The sequence below is a fragment of the Aptenodytes forsteri genome, unplaced genomic scaffold (assembly GCF_000699145.1).
Source record: "Aptenodytes forsteri isolate BGI_AS27 unplaced genomic scaffold, ASM69914v1 Scaffold139, whole genome shotgun sequence".
Classification (NCBI taxonomy): Eukaryota; Metazoa; Chordata; class Aves; order Sphenisciformes; family Spheniscidae; genus Aptenodytes; species Aptenodytes forsteri.
In genome coordinates this window covers 1,116,443-1,130,915 of record NW_008794414.1, presented here as the reverse complement: position 1 = coordinate 1,130,915, position 14,473 = coordinate 1,116,443, and the positions used below count along the sequence as shown (strand labels likewise).

The window sequence follows — 14,473 nt, the reverse complement described above, 5'->3', positions numbered from 1 at the left end:
CCTTCCAAATGCTGACCTTATTCAATGGTGGATGCTAGACAGAATAAGCTTTTTTTTTTTTTTTTAGTTAGCCAATGAGTGCCAAATCTTAATTTTTATTACACTGTTATCTTTAACAGGGATCTAGATGTACGTACACCATCCAGTTATTAGCACAGAAAAACTTTTTTTTTCAAGTCCAAATGATTTTACCTACCAAAAAATCATAGCAATATTTTCGTTTTAATTCTTAGCCTTATTAACTGTAATTGTGTAATGATAATATGCTTAGTGTGAAAGAATGAGATGCAGTTTTGTCCCAGTACTTTTCCTCTCTCTGTGCTGACATCAACCCCCACCCAGGCCTCCTGCAGTCAATATAACTGACTCAGCACATCCTTTCTCTCCATTTCTGTTTCTTTCTTAAAGTTCCCATTTCTTTATCTGCCCAGTCCATTCTGTTGGCAGATAGTAAAAATGCAACTAATAACAACAGAAAAGCAATGGTACGCTACAGCGAGGATGAATGGTATTTGCCAACTGTCACCACCGTAAACTCATGAATGCGGTGAGCTTCACCCAGAGTTGTCCACTTTTACATAGGGTCTGACTGACTCAGAAGGATTTCTGCAAAGGTTCAGATCCAGCTCTGCCGACCTTGTTGCAGAACCAAGGCCTTTCGATGGAGGACAGAAGTAACTACGGGTTGTGATTTCCACAGCCTACATGTATGCTGTGCAAGAGGATACCCCAGAACGCTGTCGATTTGCCAGGGTCCACCATAGGTCTCTTTGAGTCAACAGATCTGTAATTCCTTTCATAAAAGCCAGATGGGTCGGGAGAAGGTGTGAGCCCAGCTCCCCTTCTGGCATCATGGAACAGGGAACATCTGCAACTGGGAGCTCAGATATGTGTCAGGTCCCACTGTACAGACATTATTTTTGGCAGCAAGGTCCTCCTACACCACACTGTCATAGTCAGGGCAATGACATCATAAAATCTCAGGCCCACCAACTTCAGCATGAAACAATCCTAAATATAATCCTAAAGCTTGTGTCACACCCCAGAACTAAAAAACTCTTTTAGTGGTTTCATGCAGAAGAAATGAAACGATACTCTCCTTATCTTAGCCTCTTTAAATCATATTCCCAAGATGGCACATATTCAAGTTTCAGCCCGGCAAACAAAAGAAGCTGCCTACAGTGCTTAGATGACCCTGATAACACTTTCCTGAAACAAAGCCTCTGAGCTACAGCACATTTTGTACCTGTTTTTGTTCTTCTCCTAAGCCGTCCCACATTGAAGCTACAATTTTAGAGACTTCACCAAAAGTAGCATTGGGGTTTTGGCCCTTGATGGCTGCTTGAGTGTCTCGAAAGAATAATGCATAGGCAGACACAGGCTTCTGTGGCTCATTTGGGTCCTTCTTCTTCTTCTTTTTGGGAGTTTTGGGTTTCTTTCCCATATCTGAAGCAGGTCTTTTCTCTCCACCATTGACCTGTAACACAAAATTAGAAAAGTACTATTAAAAGAGGAAATTTAGTTCAGCCCATCCATTATTACAGCTTCCGTGATACAAAAAGATTTTGGATTTTGCATGCAAAAATGGAATTTTAGCTGCCATCTTTGATAAACCAAATGTTGACACCATGTCACATGTATAAAATTTATTATAAGTATTTCAGATTATGTAATTTTTTCCCTCAAAGTGCTTTATATTTTGCTTTCATATAATTGTTATAGTCTCGTTTATAGTTCACCTGGTTATCTTTTCACCTTTTCTAAGTTTTATTGCTAATGGCTATAACATGCATACAATGAGTAAATTCAAATGAAATTAATTTCATTGTATCCTGACCACCAGTTCAACCACATGAATCACCTGCAAGCAGCAGGAACACTGTCATATCTACCTTTCCCTTATCCTCACCCTTCCCCAGAACTACACCAGACTAGTGTTCAAATCAATTTCTAGTGCAACTGATGGTACACCTTCCAGGGAATTTGAAGATAATTTGATTGTGAATAAAACAATTGAAGTTATAGAGATTCCCCTACACACCTTCTAATTAAAATCTGAAGAAACAAATCTTTACCAGCACAGACAGTTTGGACCCCTTTAGAGGATCAGTTCTGATCCATCCGGATTTAGCTGCATAGTTTTTTTCCTCTGCTCGTGTAAAAGCAAATTCATGATGGTTTGAGAAAAGGGGTGAAAGAGGAATGGCATATGAAGAGAAGTGCATGTGCATTATTTGTGTACCACCTGAAAAAAAATGCATGTGAGCATTTGTGCAAATTTGTTAAATGCTACTATGCTTTGCCACTAGATCAGAGACCCTGAACACCAAAGCACCCTACTTTCTTAGGTGACTTACAAGCTCAAAAAGGGACACTGTCCTGATTCTTCAACAGGTTGGAGCTCCATGGCAAAGCAGCTTCTCTTGATATGATCACTTAATTCACTATACCTTGTAGCAATGATGTGTGATCTTACCAGAGGATTCAAAGGCTTTTTTCTCTTGTTGGCATGGCCAGAGTACTGTGCATCATAAGCGTTTTGAAGTATGAGAAGATCAAGAGCATGAAAGGTATGCTCTAGGCTAAGGATCTACTAGGTATGACTTTTATCACATCCTTGTATTATTACTTTTTAATAATGCGTATCAAGTGACACAGGAGAATGCAGGTGTTCAAATCAGTGGAACTGCATGAGGAAAATGGCTGGAAATTCTCATTTTGAGCAAAAAACTTTTTTATTTTTCTATATACCTCACTATGTGGTGTCCAACAGGGCCCAGCTGACTACAGTGAATGACCTGGATCTCTTTGGTTTACTAAGCACAGCAATAAAGTGAGGACCACAATTTGAAAATGAAGTTGCTTTTTTCCTGAGCCTTATGTTACGATAGATGCCTCTTTAATACAAGGTTAATGGCCATGGAGCCTATCGGCAGCATTTTGGAAAATATGGAAAAACAGCAGCAGTGTGCTACCCATTATTAAATTTTCCAACTTTTAGTATCGTGCTATTATTTCATTCTACAGGGTACACACAACTACCAGCTAAATGGTAATTAACTAGGGCTCCCTAGTTAATTTGGTAATATCAGTCTAAACTCTTCAGACAGTTCTGTGCAAACTCCATGAGCAAGGAGGCTTGACAATAATTTGGGCTATAGTTAAAATTTTACCTCTATTATTTGCTAAAGTTTTCCTCTTTTCAGAGTATTTTTGGACCAATGAGATTTAAAGGTCTGTATATTAGGATACCACATTACTTAAACTACCCTTAAACTAGGTGATATGCTGCAGAAACTTGTGTAAGAAGTCTTCTGGTAAGCTGTTCTGAGAACAGCTCTAAAATCTTATTTTCCAACCTGAATGATCAAGAGACTTCAAAAACCCATTGTTAAAAGGAGAGTACTCACAGGGGAAATTCTGGTTTTCTTATATGAAAATAACGAAATAAAAAGAATACCAGAATTCCAATACTAATAACCTTGCAAATGGCTGAGATGATGGCCTACCTTATGCTCCCATCAGTCTATCAGCTTCATAGACTCCAATTCTAACCACCAAAGCAGAGACAGATGGGAAATAAAATAAAAACCATATATATTCTGCTAGGCATAGACTTGTGCCTCAAAATCCCTGGAGGTGTAGTTAGCTCATGGTAATCCACCTCCTGTCATGGCTTATTGCTTAATTATGGTGATGTATTTAACTTATTTATCACAAGAAAGCAATAATCTTTCACTTTAAAAAAGTGTACATTAACCATGTTGCACACATAATAGATCACAAGAATATCTAGTGTAGGATTTAAAACTATCAAGTAAGGCACATCGTTGATATCTAAATGTCCCTTGAGAAGCTGGAAAATGTCTATAAGCATATTTAAAATAAACTGCAATAGTACCAAAGCCTTTAATGGAGCTAGGAGAGCTGTTTTATGCACACTATCTTGCAGTAATCGCTGTAGTTTAAAATAGATTTTAATCAAGCACCATCTGCATAATAGGCTGAACAGACAACATAGAATTCTACTTATAACTCTTATCATATAAAGTAAATATTGTAAAACCTCTACCACATAAAGAGAATATGCTGCACCAGTTCTTTAGTAATCGTGTTTCTGTTAGTTAATTCTTGCTACTTGCAGTCCTCTCACTATCTTCCCTCTAAAATACATTATTTGAAATTCTCTCATAAGTGATATTCAAATGAGCATGGAAGAAAACCCAGTTATGCATCTATGAAGAAATACATATTTGCAAACCAGTAATGCTTCCAGCAGCTCACAATTATGCTTGGCAATAATGGAATACATGTTTAACGATCCAGCAGTATGAATTATGGCAAGAATTACATAAATGTAATATTCCAATGTTGAGGTGGTCAGAATAAAGCATGTGGTAAGTGGACACTTTGTTTAGAATGTTTTTATAGTTACTTTTATAGTTACTTAAAACTATTGATTTTTAAGGTCTCACTTTTTTCTTCTTCTAACCATAGTCCCTCATATTAGATTTAGAAGAATTAGGGAGACTTAGGGATGTGCACCACTTGCAGAAACAATATCTTTGGTCTGAGACTACATTTCATATTTCCATGGACCTAACAGCTTTCTGACTGTATATACATAGCCTTGTAATTATGCTACTGTTGTCACTGTTCTTACGGTCAAGCAACCTCAGCTGTCTTGCTTTTAGAGCAACAGTGTGTAGGGCAACTGAGCCCTCTATAATGCAGCTCCTTTCCCTTTTTTGTGCAAGGGAATAGATGACGTTTAAAGTCCAAAAGGCCTATATGAAAGAGCCTTTATGAGAATGAGTATTGCCAAAAAAATACTTAGCAGCTGCTGCCATTAGGTCTGTGTAAGTTGGATAGGGCTTACAACAATTTGAGTATTTACCATAGAATGAACATCCAAGAATCTGAGTACATGAACAATTACATCAGTTTGTAAAGTTTCCTTATTACTGGCTTTTGGAATATGTACATTAAGCTGAAATGATCATTTCCTCCATGCATGGAAATCAGTGGTTCACTAGGGATACAATTATATTTCTAGTCCAAATGTATACAATGTACATATTCATTCATGCCTTCTGTCATCCTCATTCTATAAATTCATGCGAACATGAACAGGACACTGAGATTTCTGTAATTTTTTCTCTAGATAGAAATAGGTATAGTTGTTAGGGATTTCTCTACCAAATCTGCTATCAAAGGACCAGTGGCTTCTCCTTCACACGAAAGGCTGGGCGTTCAGCTAGTATAAACTAAGGGAGGTCATCTGACACTGAGGTGATTTTCCATTTGAAAATGTACTTTGTCTTTTTGATCATTGTTGGTACACAGGCAAACATCTTCTCCTGCTGGTTAAATAGGGAGAATGTCACTGATGCTATTAACGATACGGTGAATTCAGGTTTTTTTTTACACAGTCCTCATAGCAGGAACATCTTACTGACTTTATGAAGCTGCTCAAATATGGTGAGCTCCAGCAGCTACTACATGACCTCAACACGTGCACTTCTACTGAAGGACTGAATAATGAGGTCTGGCCCTGACCTCTTAAGCAATATCACACATCTACGTGACAGTTTATAAAACAAAGAGAAAACTCCAAATTTAGCAAAGTTATATTCAGGCAAAAAAGATTCTCACAAGAGACAGAATGACTGCTCTATCTCTTGCTGTCCCTGTCCAGTGCCTTCTTTCACGGGGAGGAGGATTTTTGGAGTGAGAAGAAGCCTCCAAAGCATCTCTGAGAAAATTTAATACTGTTGTGGCTGGGGAAAAGGATCTCCACAGAAAGTTGGTTTATTCTAAGTATCCATATCCATTCACTGGCAGCTTCCAGGAAGAGCAGCATGACAGAAAGACACACAGCAGAGGGGTTTGAATTGTAAACTACAATACACTAGCTTCTCATGCTGATTATTCAAACCTTCTTGTCTTTTATGGAGGGAACTACAGCAGAACCATTGCATCGGATCAGGCGTGCCAGCCCACTGCCCATCTCCGATGGTGGCCAACTTCAGGCGTTTTCAGGAAGACCTAAGTAATCCCACAGAAGACAGGTATGGCATAACCTGCCCCCATTAAGCTTGCATTTTGATCCCTACTAGTTGGAGACTAATTTAAGCCCTCTATCATTATTAACTAAGTTTAATATCCCTTAAAACACTTCTTTTAGCAGAGAAATTATAATTATCAAAGAATTTTAAGGCAACATATCAACTTCAGCATACTGAAGTATTTTTCTTAATTTTGTGTTGTGTATTGTGCCTTTTCTCATCTTTTTTTCTGCTTAGACTGAGCATGAGAGAATTTTAAAGAGTCTTCCAAAATAACACAGCTTGTTAAAAAGTTGAACACTATATAAACTGGCTTTCACAAAGAAAGGACCAAGTTTTACTTGGTCTGCAGTGCTTAGTATTTCTTTATTGAAAACATTAGCTTCAGATGAGTACTGTCTGCATGAAACTGCAACCCTACACTTTTGCTAGCACAAACTGTTGCAGTGAAAAAGTACATGAAAAATATGGGTCAAATAAGAGAAATATTTGATAGAAGCAGAAAGGATATCTTAATTATTTGAGTGGATGTTTTCTCCAGAAGTTTAGAGCATCTTGCACACTCCCACCAAAATATTTAAAAATATTAGCAAAGCAACAGGAGTAGCAAATAAATTATTCTGAAAAAGTAAAGGCTGCCTGGAATTATTTTTACATAGCTGTATTCTAAAGTCTCCCTCAGTAAGGAAGTGCTCATTTAAAATGTATGAATTATTCAGTAATTTTTAAAACCTAAAGTTTGTGAAATCAGAGGAAAGTCCTGAAATAAAACTTTTGAATCAGAATTTATTCAAAATGTAGTAAAACATATGTCTCCAATTACATGATTATTTTATAGCTTGAGGCATGAAAAACAATATAATTTGAAAACAAATCAGACTTACATTTCTTGACTGGATTATACCTCCTCAGTGACTCACAATATGTTTTCTTCATATTCCTCACAAGTCTGCAACTTTTCCCCACAAGATACGGCCATGGTACACCATCCTCACTGCACTACAGGACTGCTGTAACAGGACTGCTATTTTGCAGTGACCACAAAATAGAGCTAAAGAGGTTCTCAGTTTCAGTATGATCTATTCCTAGTGTATGGGATGACTTTGTGCTAAGTCCCAATCTTTTTGTGTCTCAGCTTTTGTGTCTGCAAAATTAAGATACTGTATTTGTGTATTTTGGGGGGAAGTTTTCAGGATTTGCAGAGGTTTGGGAGGTTTTTGCATGCAAAGCCCGCTATATAAATTGACATTTATCCTTTAAATAAATGCCTTGTTTATTATTTAAATTACTACTATTTCTTCATGCCTGTACTGACACTAAAATGAAGCTTAAATATGTCATGCTGGAGTGTCAGCACCTCCCAGATATAAATGCATAATGGGTCTTCAAGATTTTCAAGGTAAGCTTTTTAAAGTTCGTAGAGGATCTTTCTGTTCTGGTTGCTATGATGTTCTGTTTACTCATCCTGTGACCAAGTAGCAGAGACTAGCATATTGTACAGACTGTTCATACTTTTTATAGCAGTAACTTGATCTTTAACTGGGAACAAACATCCCTTCTATGCAAGTGAGAAAACTCAACCTTTATATTAAAGTCCTAAAGGAATGGCTATCCTCTTAGTGTTTTACAGGATTCCAGTTTGCTCTCATGAAGAGGAATGATGTCATTTACTCAAGCTGCCTGAAGAATTGACTGGAAACTCTAAGTTCTGTATTCATAATCCTTTATTCACTTCAGTCAACCACCAACAATGTATAAAGTATCACCTTAATAACTCTGGCCATACGATTCATTTAGCAGGTCCTAAAAATATCCACCGTTTACACAGTAATCCTAGCATCTAAGCCTACCTTAGAGCTATCTTCTCCTTCATCTTCATGGACTGAACTGGATGGTGAAGGAGTTGCAGATTTGCTTCCAGGTGGAGAGGGCGAGTTGTGAGGAACATTGTTTCCACCCATATTCAAACCAAGCTGTGCACTGAGCTGGGACTGGTTAATAGTAGTCAGCTGCCCGTGCTGCATCATTCCTGGCTGCCTAATATCTGCAGGTTGAACCCTTGGCCTCATGGTTGCCATCTGAGGATGGGAACTATACTGGGCTCCTTCTGTATTCCGTAAATCTTGCATCTACAAGAGGAAAAAAACTGTATTAAGTATATCACTAATAAAGTGTTCTGTTCCTTTAGACCTCTGTTGGCCTGGTTGGCTATATAAGGCTTAAAAGAAATGGCAAGTACTTAAAGAAACATGTAAATACTGGAAATAAACAGAGTAAGGATATGATTGACATTTGCATAACACTGACTGTTATAAACTATTCAGGCTCTAGCCTCAGCCCATGGGAATAGCAAAAAGCAATGAAAGCTTGTTTCTTTATAGGGGGAACAAAAGGGCACTGCTTTCTGTAACTGCGTGTAGAGTATTTCAGAAATGCTAACAAACAGGGACGGGTTTTCACTCTGAAGTTTAGAACCAGATCAGAACGTGAATATCCTCAAAATTCAAGACAATTTCCAGATCCTACTTTTCTTCTTAGGATATTTGTGTGTGTGAGCTGTGAATTTGGGAGCTGCAGTTTTCAGAGTTTGAATATCTAGTATTAGGTCCAAATCTATTTTTCCTGGTGCTGCCCAATGAGATACTGAATTTTCAGGATTCAGATGACTGACAAGAAGAATGTATTGATAGACTGATTAAATGATTTCTGAGTTGATTTGCTGCTAAGACATATATGAACGGAAAGCTCGGAAGTTGCGGGATTGACAAATGAATCCATTGTGCTATGTGGGTCACCGCTTCTTAGCATTAACGAGACATACTATTTTAATGCAAGCAACAAATTCAGTTTCTGCAAGGATAAGAATTACAAGCACCGGAGGATGAAACTCCTTTCTTGTCCAGAGGTCAAATGTACTATACACACACACTACAGCAGATTGCCTGTAACGTCTTTTCAGTATACTCATACGGAAACATGACAAAAAGCAAAGAGTATCAGGGAGAAGCTCAGATTTAAGTTAAGGTGTTCTGTGGGTGATTTGAAATTGAAGTGTCAATTCAGAGCTGAAATGAAATAGATATAGTTGTCTTTCCGTATATCAGACAAACATGCCATACGTATCGAGTGGAATCTGACAGGAGCTACCATTGTGTAAGTTCCATTACGATAAGGACATGTGTTAATGGTTCCATATATTAACATAACCACATTTATTCTACTGACAGTCTTTGTTAGACATGTCATCTGAATTCTCTAAAGATCACTCAGATTTTTTTTTTTAAACTTTCTATAGCTCGTGACTTCTATAACCTCTCTCTCTCTCATACGCACACTCCTATATATCACAGCAATCTGTAAGATACCTTTCAACCAGTAACGCACAGAAAAAGAAAAGATAAACCTGTAACTTCACCTTTTCTCTTACTATTGATAGCGTAAAAATTTATCAGTTTTAGGGAGATACTTTATGAGGTTGGGGATTGATTTTTGTAAAGCTGACTGGTTGGCAGGAAATCAAACTAATAATACCATTAGTTATGGCATACTTACCACTTTACATGTACGTGTGTCTCTGAAAAGTATTTGAAATGGCTTCTGACAACGTGACATCACAATTATACCTGTATTTATATTGCTTTAGAAATTAATAGCTTTTGGTAAAACAGGGTTATCAATACAAACATGTTCAAGTTCTATTAATGACTACTAAAGCACCGGAGGAGAGGAGCAGACACACCGCAGTGTATGAAATCAATCGAAGGCTGAAATTTGAATCCTGACAGACATTTATATTTTTAAAGATTGCTACTGACTTCTTGCTCCCTTCCCTCCAGTATCAGCTCCCCTCCTCACCAAACATACTAGCCTTGAAAGCTGTCATTATCTCTGCCTCTAGCAGACAACCCTTATCAAAACAGTTGTGCCCATGAAGCTGTAACTGCTGCTCAGCTGTTCTGCTCTGGATCCAACTGTTGGGCTGGGCAGGAATTGGGGAACGGGGAGCGGGAGCGTGGGCTGCCCCAGGCCCTGTCGGCCAGCGCGAGGTGAGCGGACAGGAGATGGAAACCCACCTGCTCCCTCGCATGCTGGGGAGAGGGAGGCAAAACCCTCCAAAAAGCCCTCCCTTCCCCCCGTCTGCGGCGTTCGACCCTCAGCGTGGGTGTGTGCCCTCCCCAGGGTGCCTACCACCCTGCAGGGGCCGAGCCCACGCTGCTCTGCTTGCAAACACCTTGGGTTTTCGTGGGGCAGCACCTCGTGATGCCGGATCGGGGCTGGGAATAAACCCCCTCACAAAAAGCTGGAAAAGCAAGACCTCTTTTTAATAAGAATATGCAACCTAATGATTTTATGAACTCTAGAAAGTAAACAAGCATTATTTGAAAGTCCTAACAACTCTTATTTTGAATGAACTTGCAAAGTATCTATCTCTGAAAGCAGGGCAAAGGTTATAATTTTAATTACTTTTCCCCAAGTAAAATATAATACAATTGCTAAAAGCTGGAAAAGCAAGACCTCTTTTTAATAAGAATATGCAACCTAATGATTTTATGAACTCTAGAAAGTAAACAAGCATTATTTGAAAGTCCTAACAACTCTTATTTTGAATGAACTTGCAAAGTATCTATCTCTGAAAGCAGGGCAAAGGTTATAATTTTAATTACTTTTCCCCAAGTAAAATATAATACAATTGCTATTAATCAAATCATCTTTCCTTTATTAAAAACTCTTCATATGAGCTTCAAATATTATCAGATAGATACTGCAGAACATTCTGTGTTTGTCATCGTTAAACAACATATATTTTTAAACGGTCTGTGATTCACTTTTAGCTCTGGTGCTGGACATACACTGTGTTTTCAGATAACATGACACCAACTGGACGGCACTGGATGTACATACAAAACACGTGTATATATATATTTGCAAGAGCACCCTTCACTAGTGAAATTCTGAGGACTGCAAATGAGGTGATGCAGTAGAAAAAAAATCAGTATTTTTCTTTTCACATGAATTCAGCTTGTCTTTTGAATTTTTAAGTCAGATGAATACCAGGCTACCTTTACAAAAGCAGCAAGTAAGTTTGTTTAACAGCACATGTTTCCTTTTAGATGCTAAGCCAGAAACCCTCACCTAAGGGACCTGCCTGCAGAAACGTGCCAGTGTAAGTAAGTCCATCGCACAGAGCTGTGGCCCTCAGCAAGGAGGATCCACATCTGCAGATGAGGTTTCTGGCTCACCTCTCTGCCACGCATCGCAGAGCCTGCCTTCCCCCATCCTGCCCCTTCCTAGTGAAAAAGTGGGATTGTCTAAGAAAATGGAAACTGCTCATTCCTTGAGTAAGAACAGGCAGCTAACCACCTAACTGTGAAAAGCTATGAGATTACACCGTGGAAAACGTGATGATGAACCTTCAGGTTCCTAAAGGATCAACAAACCAAGAACTGTCCCATCTTTCCTGCTGGGTTCAGGAACAGTCCCACCCATGAAAACCACACACTCGGGTCACTGCTGTGGCGTGACAGTACACCCCTGTTTCAAATATTGTGACGACTTCATCTCTGCAGGAATAGTGGCACTAATAAGACACACTCTCTATCAACGTTACATGCAGAGTATGACCAATTTCTTTTAAACTACTTCAAAATCAGAAGCTTCCTATTCCTTGTTCCTCCAGATGGAGTTCTACAAAACCCACCAATGTGTAGTTGTGCTGGAGCCATATTCAGTATGCAGAAGCAATATTGCGAACACACTCCTGCCGAATGCAAAGCTGAGTACAAATCCTGCCGGGTGGCAGAATGCCAAATGAAAGAACAAAGTTAAAGAGTTTAAGTGTTACAGAGGATAAGGACAGTCTTAAACTGATGCCTTCAATGGTGTCTCTGATGAGGTAATAACGATAATATCTGGCACTTTAATATCATTCTCCATCTGTCAGTTCCAGGATGTTTCACAACTTGTGTTATATTCAGCTTTAGAACATGCCTGTTTTTATTTTGGTATTACTAACGGGGAAGCTATGATACATTTCTTTTCATGGCTATTTTTTTTTTCTGTTTGCATTTCGCTTATAAGCAGAAACTGAGCATCCACCCATATAAGTGTTTGACTGCAAGTTAAAAGACATAGTAAAAGCTGCTAATTCTGAGGTGTGTACCGATAACCCTTATTGGCACGTTTAGTGCAAAAAAAGCACAGGGCTGTCTGGCTGAAAACAAGCTCCTAATGCCCTGCTCAAAGCTCCTAAGGTAATAAGAATAAAGCTAAAGTGCTTTAAACATCAGACCATCGTTCTCCACATCAGCTTAAAGCAAAAACAAAGCAAAGCATGCAATGCAGAATACAGTGATATCATCCCTGCACAGAAACATCTTACTGCAGGACAATGTGAGTACAGTATCCTAACCACAGAATCACAGAAAATAGTGCTAGAAGGGACCTCAAAAGGTTATTTAGTCCAACATTTTATCTCACAGCAGGATTAGCTATACCTAAATCATTTCTGACAGATGTTTGTCTAACCTCTTCATAACCTCCCTAGGCAATTCTTGTGCTTAACTATCCTTACAGTGGAAAGGGCTTTTTTCCGTAATGTCTCACCTAAATCTCCTTTGTTGTAATTTAAGCCTACTACTTTTTGCTCTGCTCCCAGTGGACATGAGGAATGTTTTTCTCCTTCTTTACAGAAAAGTTGTACACACTAGAAGGCTATTATGAATTTCCTTTCAGTTTTTTCTTCTTTAGACTAAACAACTAAACCTGAAGATTGAAAGACTTTTTTCATATGCTGTGTTTTCTACACCTCTAATCATTCTTCCTGCTGTCCTCTGGACTATGTCCAATAACCTTCATCTTTCTTAAAATATTGTGCCCCAAAGTCCACAAAATACAGATATTCTTATCTGACGCAACATTCAATAGAATCCTTCATCTCTCACAGGATATAGCATATAGCATTAAAAAATCTCTAATTATCTGTCTTTTTGATACAAGCTGGTTAACCCATGCAAGATGCAGAAAGAGTCAAATTGCGGGACTCTTAACTAATGTTCCAGAAGGTGGTTTTAGGAAGTAAATAATTTTTTTCTACAAAGCATTAGACAGGCAGTTACAAAAGGAATGTGCTGTTAGCAAAATAATTCCCATGTTATTTTTCTTGTTATAATTAAGAACTGTGATGCAACATCTCTCTGAAAAGCCGTAAAAGTCCAAACTGTCCCTCCCTATTTAAATTCATTTATAATAAATGTTATCAAAGGTGGTTTTAGGAAGTAAATAATTTTTTTCTACAAAGCATTAGACAGGCAGTTACAAAAGGAATGTGCTGTTAGCAAAATAATTCCCATGTTATTTTTCTTGTTATAATTAAGAACTGTGATGCAACATCTCTCTGAAAAGCCGTAAAAGTCCAAACTGTCCCTCCCTATTTAAATTCATTTATAATAAATGTTATCATTAAATGAAGGAAGAAAGACAGGTTGCCTTAACAAATTGAAGTAAACACAACAGGTCTAAGTATATGTGAGAAACACTAGGGATTATACACAGGAGATGAAAACATTAAAACATAAGGAGAAATACACAGGGCTTACTCACTGAAACAAGTGGAGATCACATATACTCACTACCCTGGGCAAATTTATATCAAGACACAGCAGTCATTATTTCTATTACCATCATCAGGTCTTACAATGATTTTTGCTTAGTTTTCTACTACATGAGAGCTCTTATGAACTTTTCTGATGGACACTGTGGAAGTCAGATAGCAACAATTTTTCATACTATAAGAAGCTATGTTTCAATCAATTAATTAAAAAAAAAATTGGGAGAAAAATCCAGGGGATCTTAAGTGCTATCTATGAAGATAACCATAGCGTGCTTCCTTCTTCACTGATGTCACCCATCTGAGTCACCATGTAGGCATCACAGACATTCTTTGGTAGGCAGAAGGGGTTTCTGTTATTAGTCATATTCTCATTTATATTCCCAGGACAACTTGTGCCACTACCTGTGCCATAGTGAATCTGAATTTTACCCACCACTGTCCAGTGGGTGAAAAATTGGTTAGATGGTCGCATCCAGAGGGTAGTGGTCAATGGCTCAATGTCCAGATGGAGACTGGTGACGAGTGGCGTCCCGCAGGGGTCCGTACTGGGACCGGTACTGTTTAATATCTTCATCAATGACATAGACAGTGGGATCGAGTGCGCCCTCAGCAAGTTTGCAGGTGACACCAAGCTGAGTGGTGCGGTCGACATGCCTGAGGGACGGGATGCCATCCAGAGGGACCTGGACAAGCTTGAGAAGTGGGCCTGTGTGAACCTCATGAGGTTCAACAAGGCCAAGTGCAAGGTCCTGCACCTGGGTCGGGGCAACCCCCGGTATCAACACAGGCTGGGGGA

General features: G+C 38.7%; 1 protein-coding gene across 1 annotated transcript in view; it reads right to left on the bottom strand.

Annotated features, from left to right (window-relative positions):
* TOX (thymocyte selection associated high mobility group box) overlaps positions 1 to 14,473 on the bottom strand; it is a 230,972-nt gene that overhangs the window by 36,552 nt on the left and 179,947 nt on the right. The window contains 2 exon segments of the mRNA XM_009289269.2: positions 1,247 to 1,477; positions 7,919 to 8,197. Of these exon segments, the coding sequence (XP_009287544.1) occupies positions 1,247 to 1,477; positions 7,919 to 8,197 (510 nt within the window).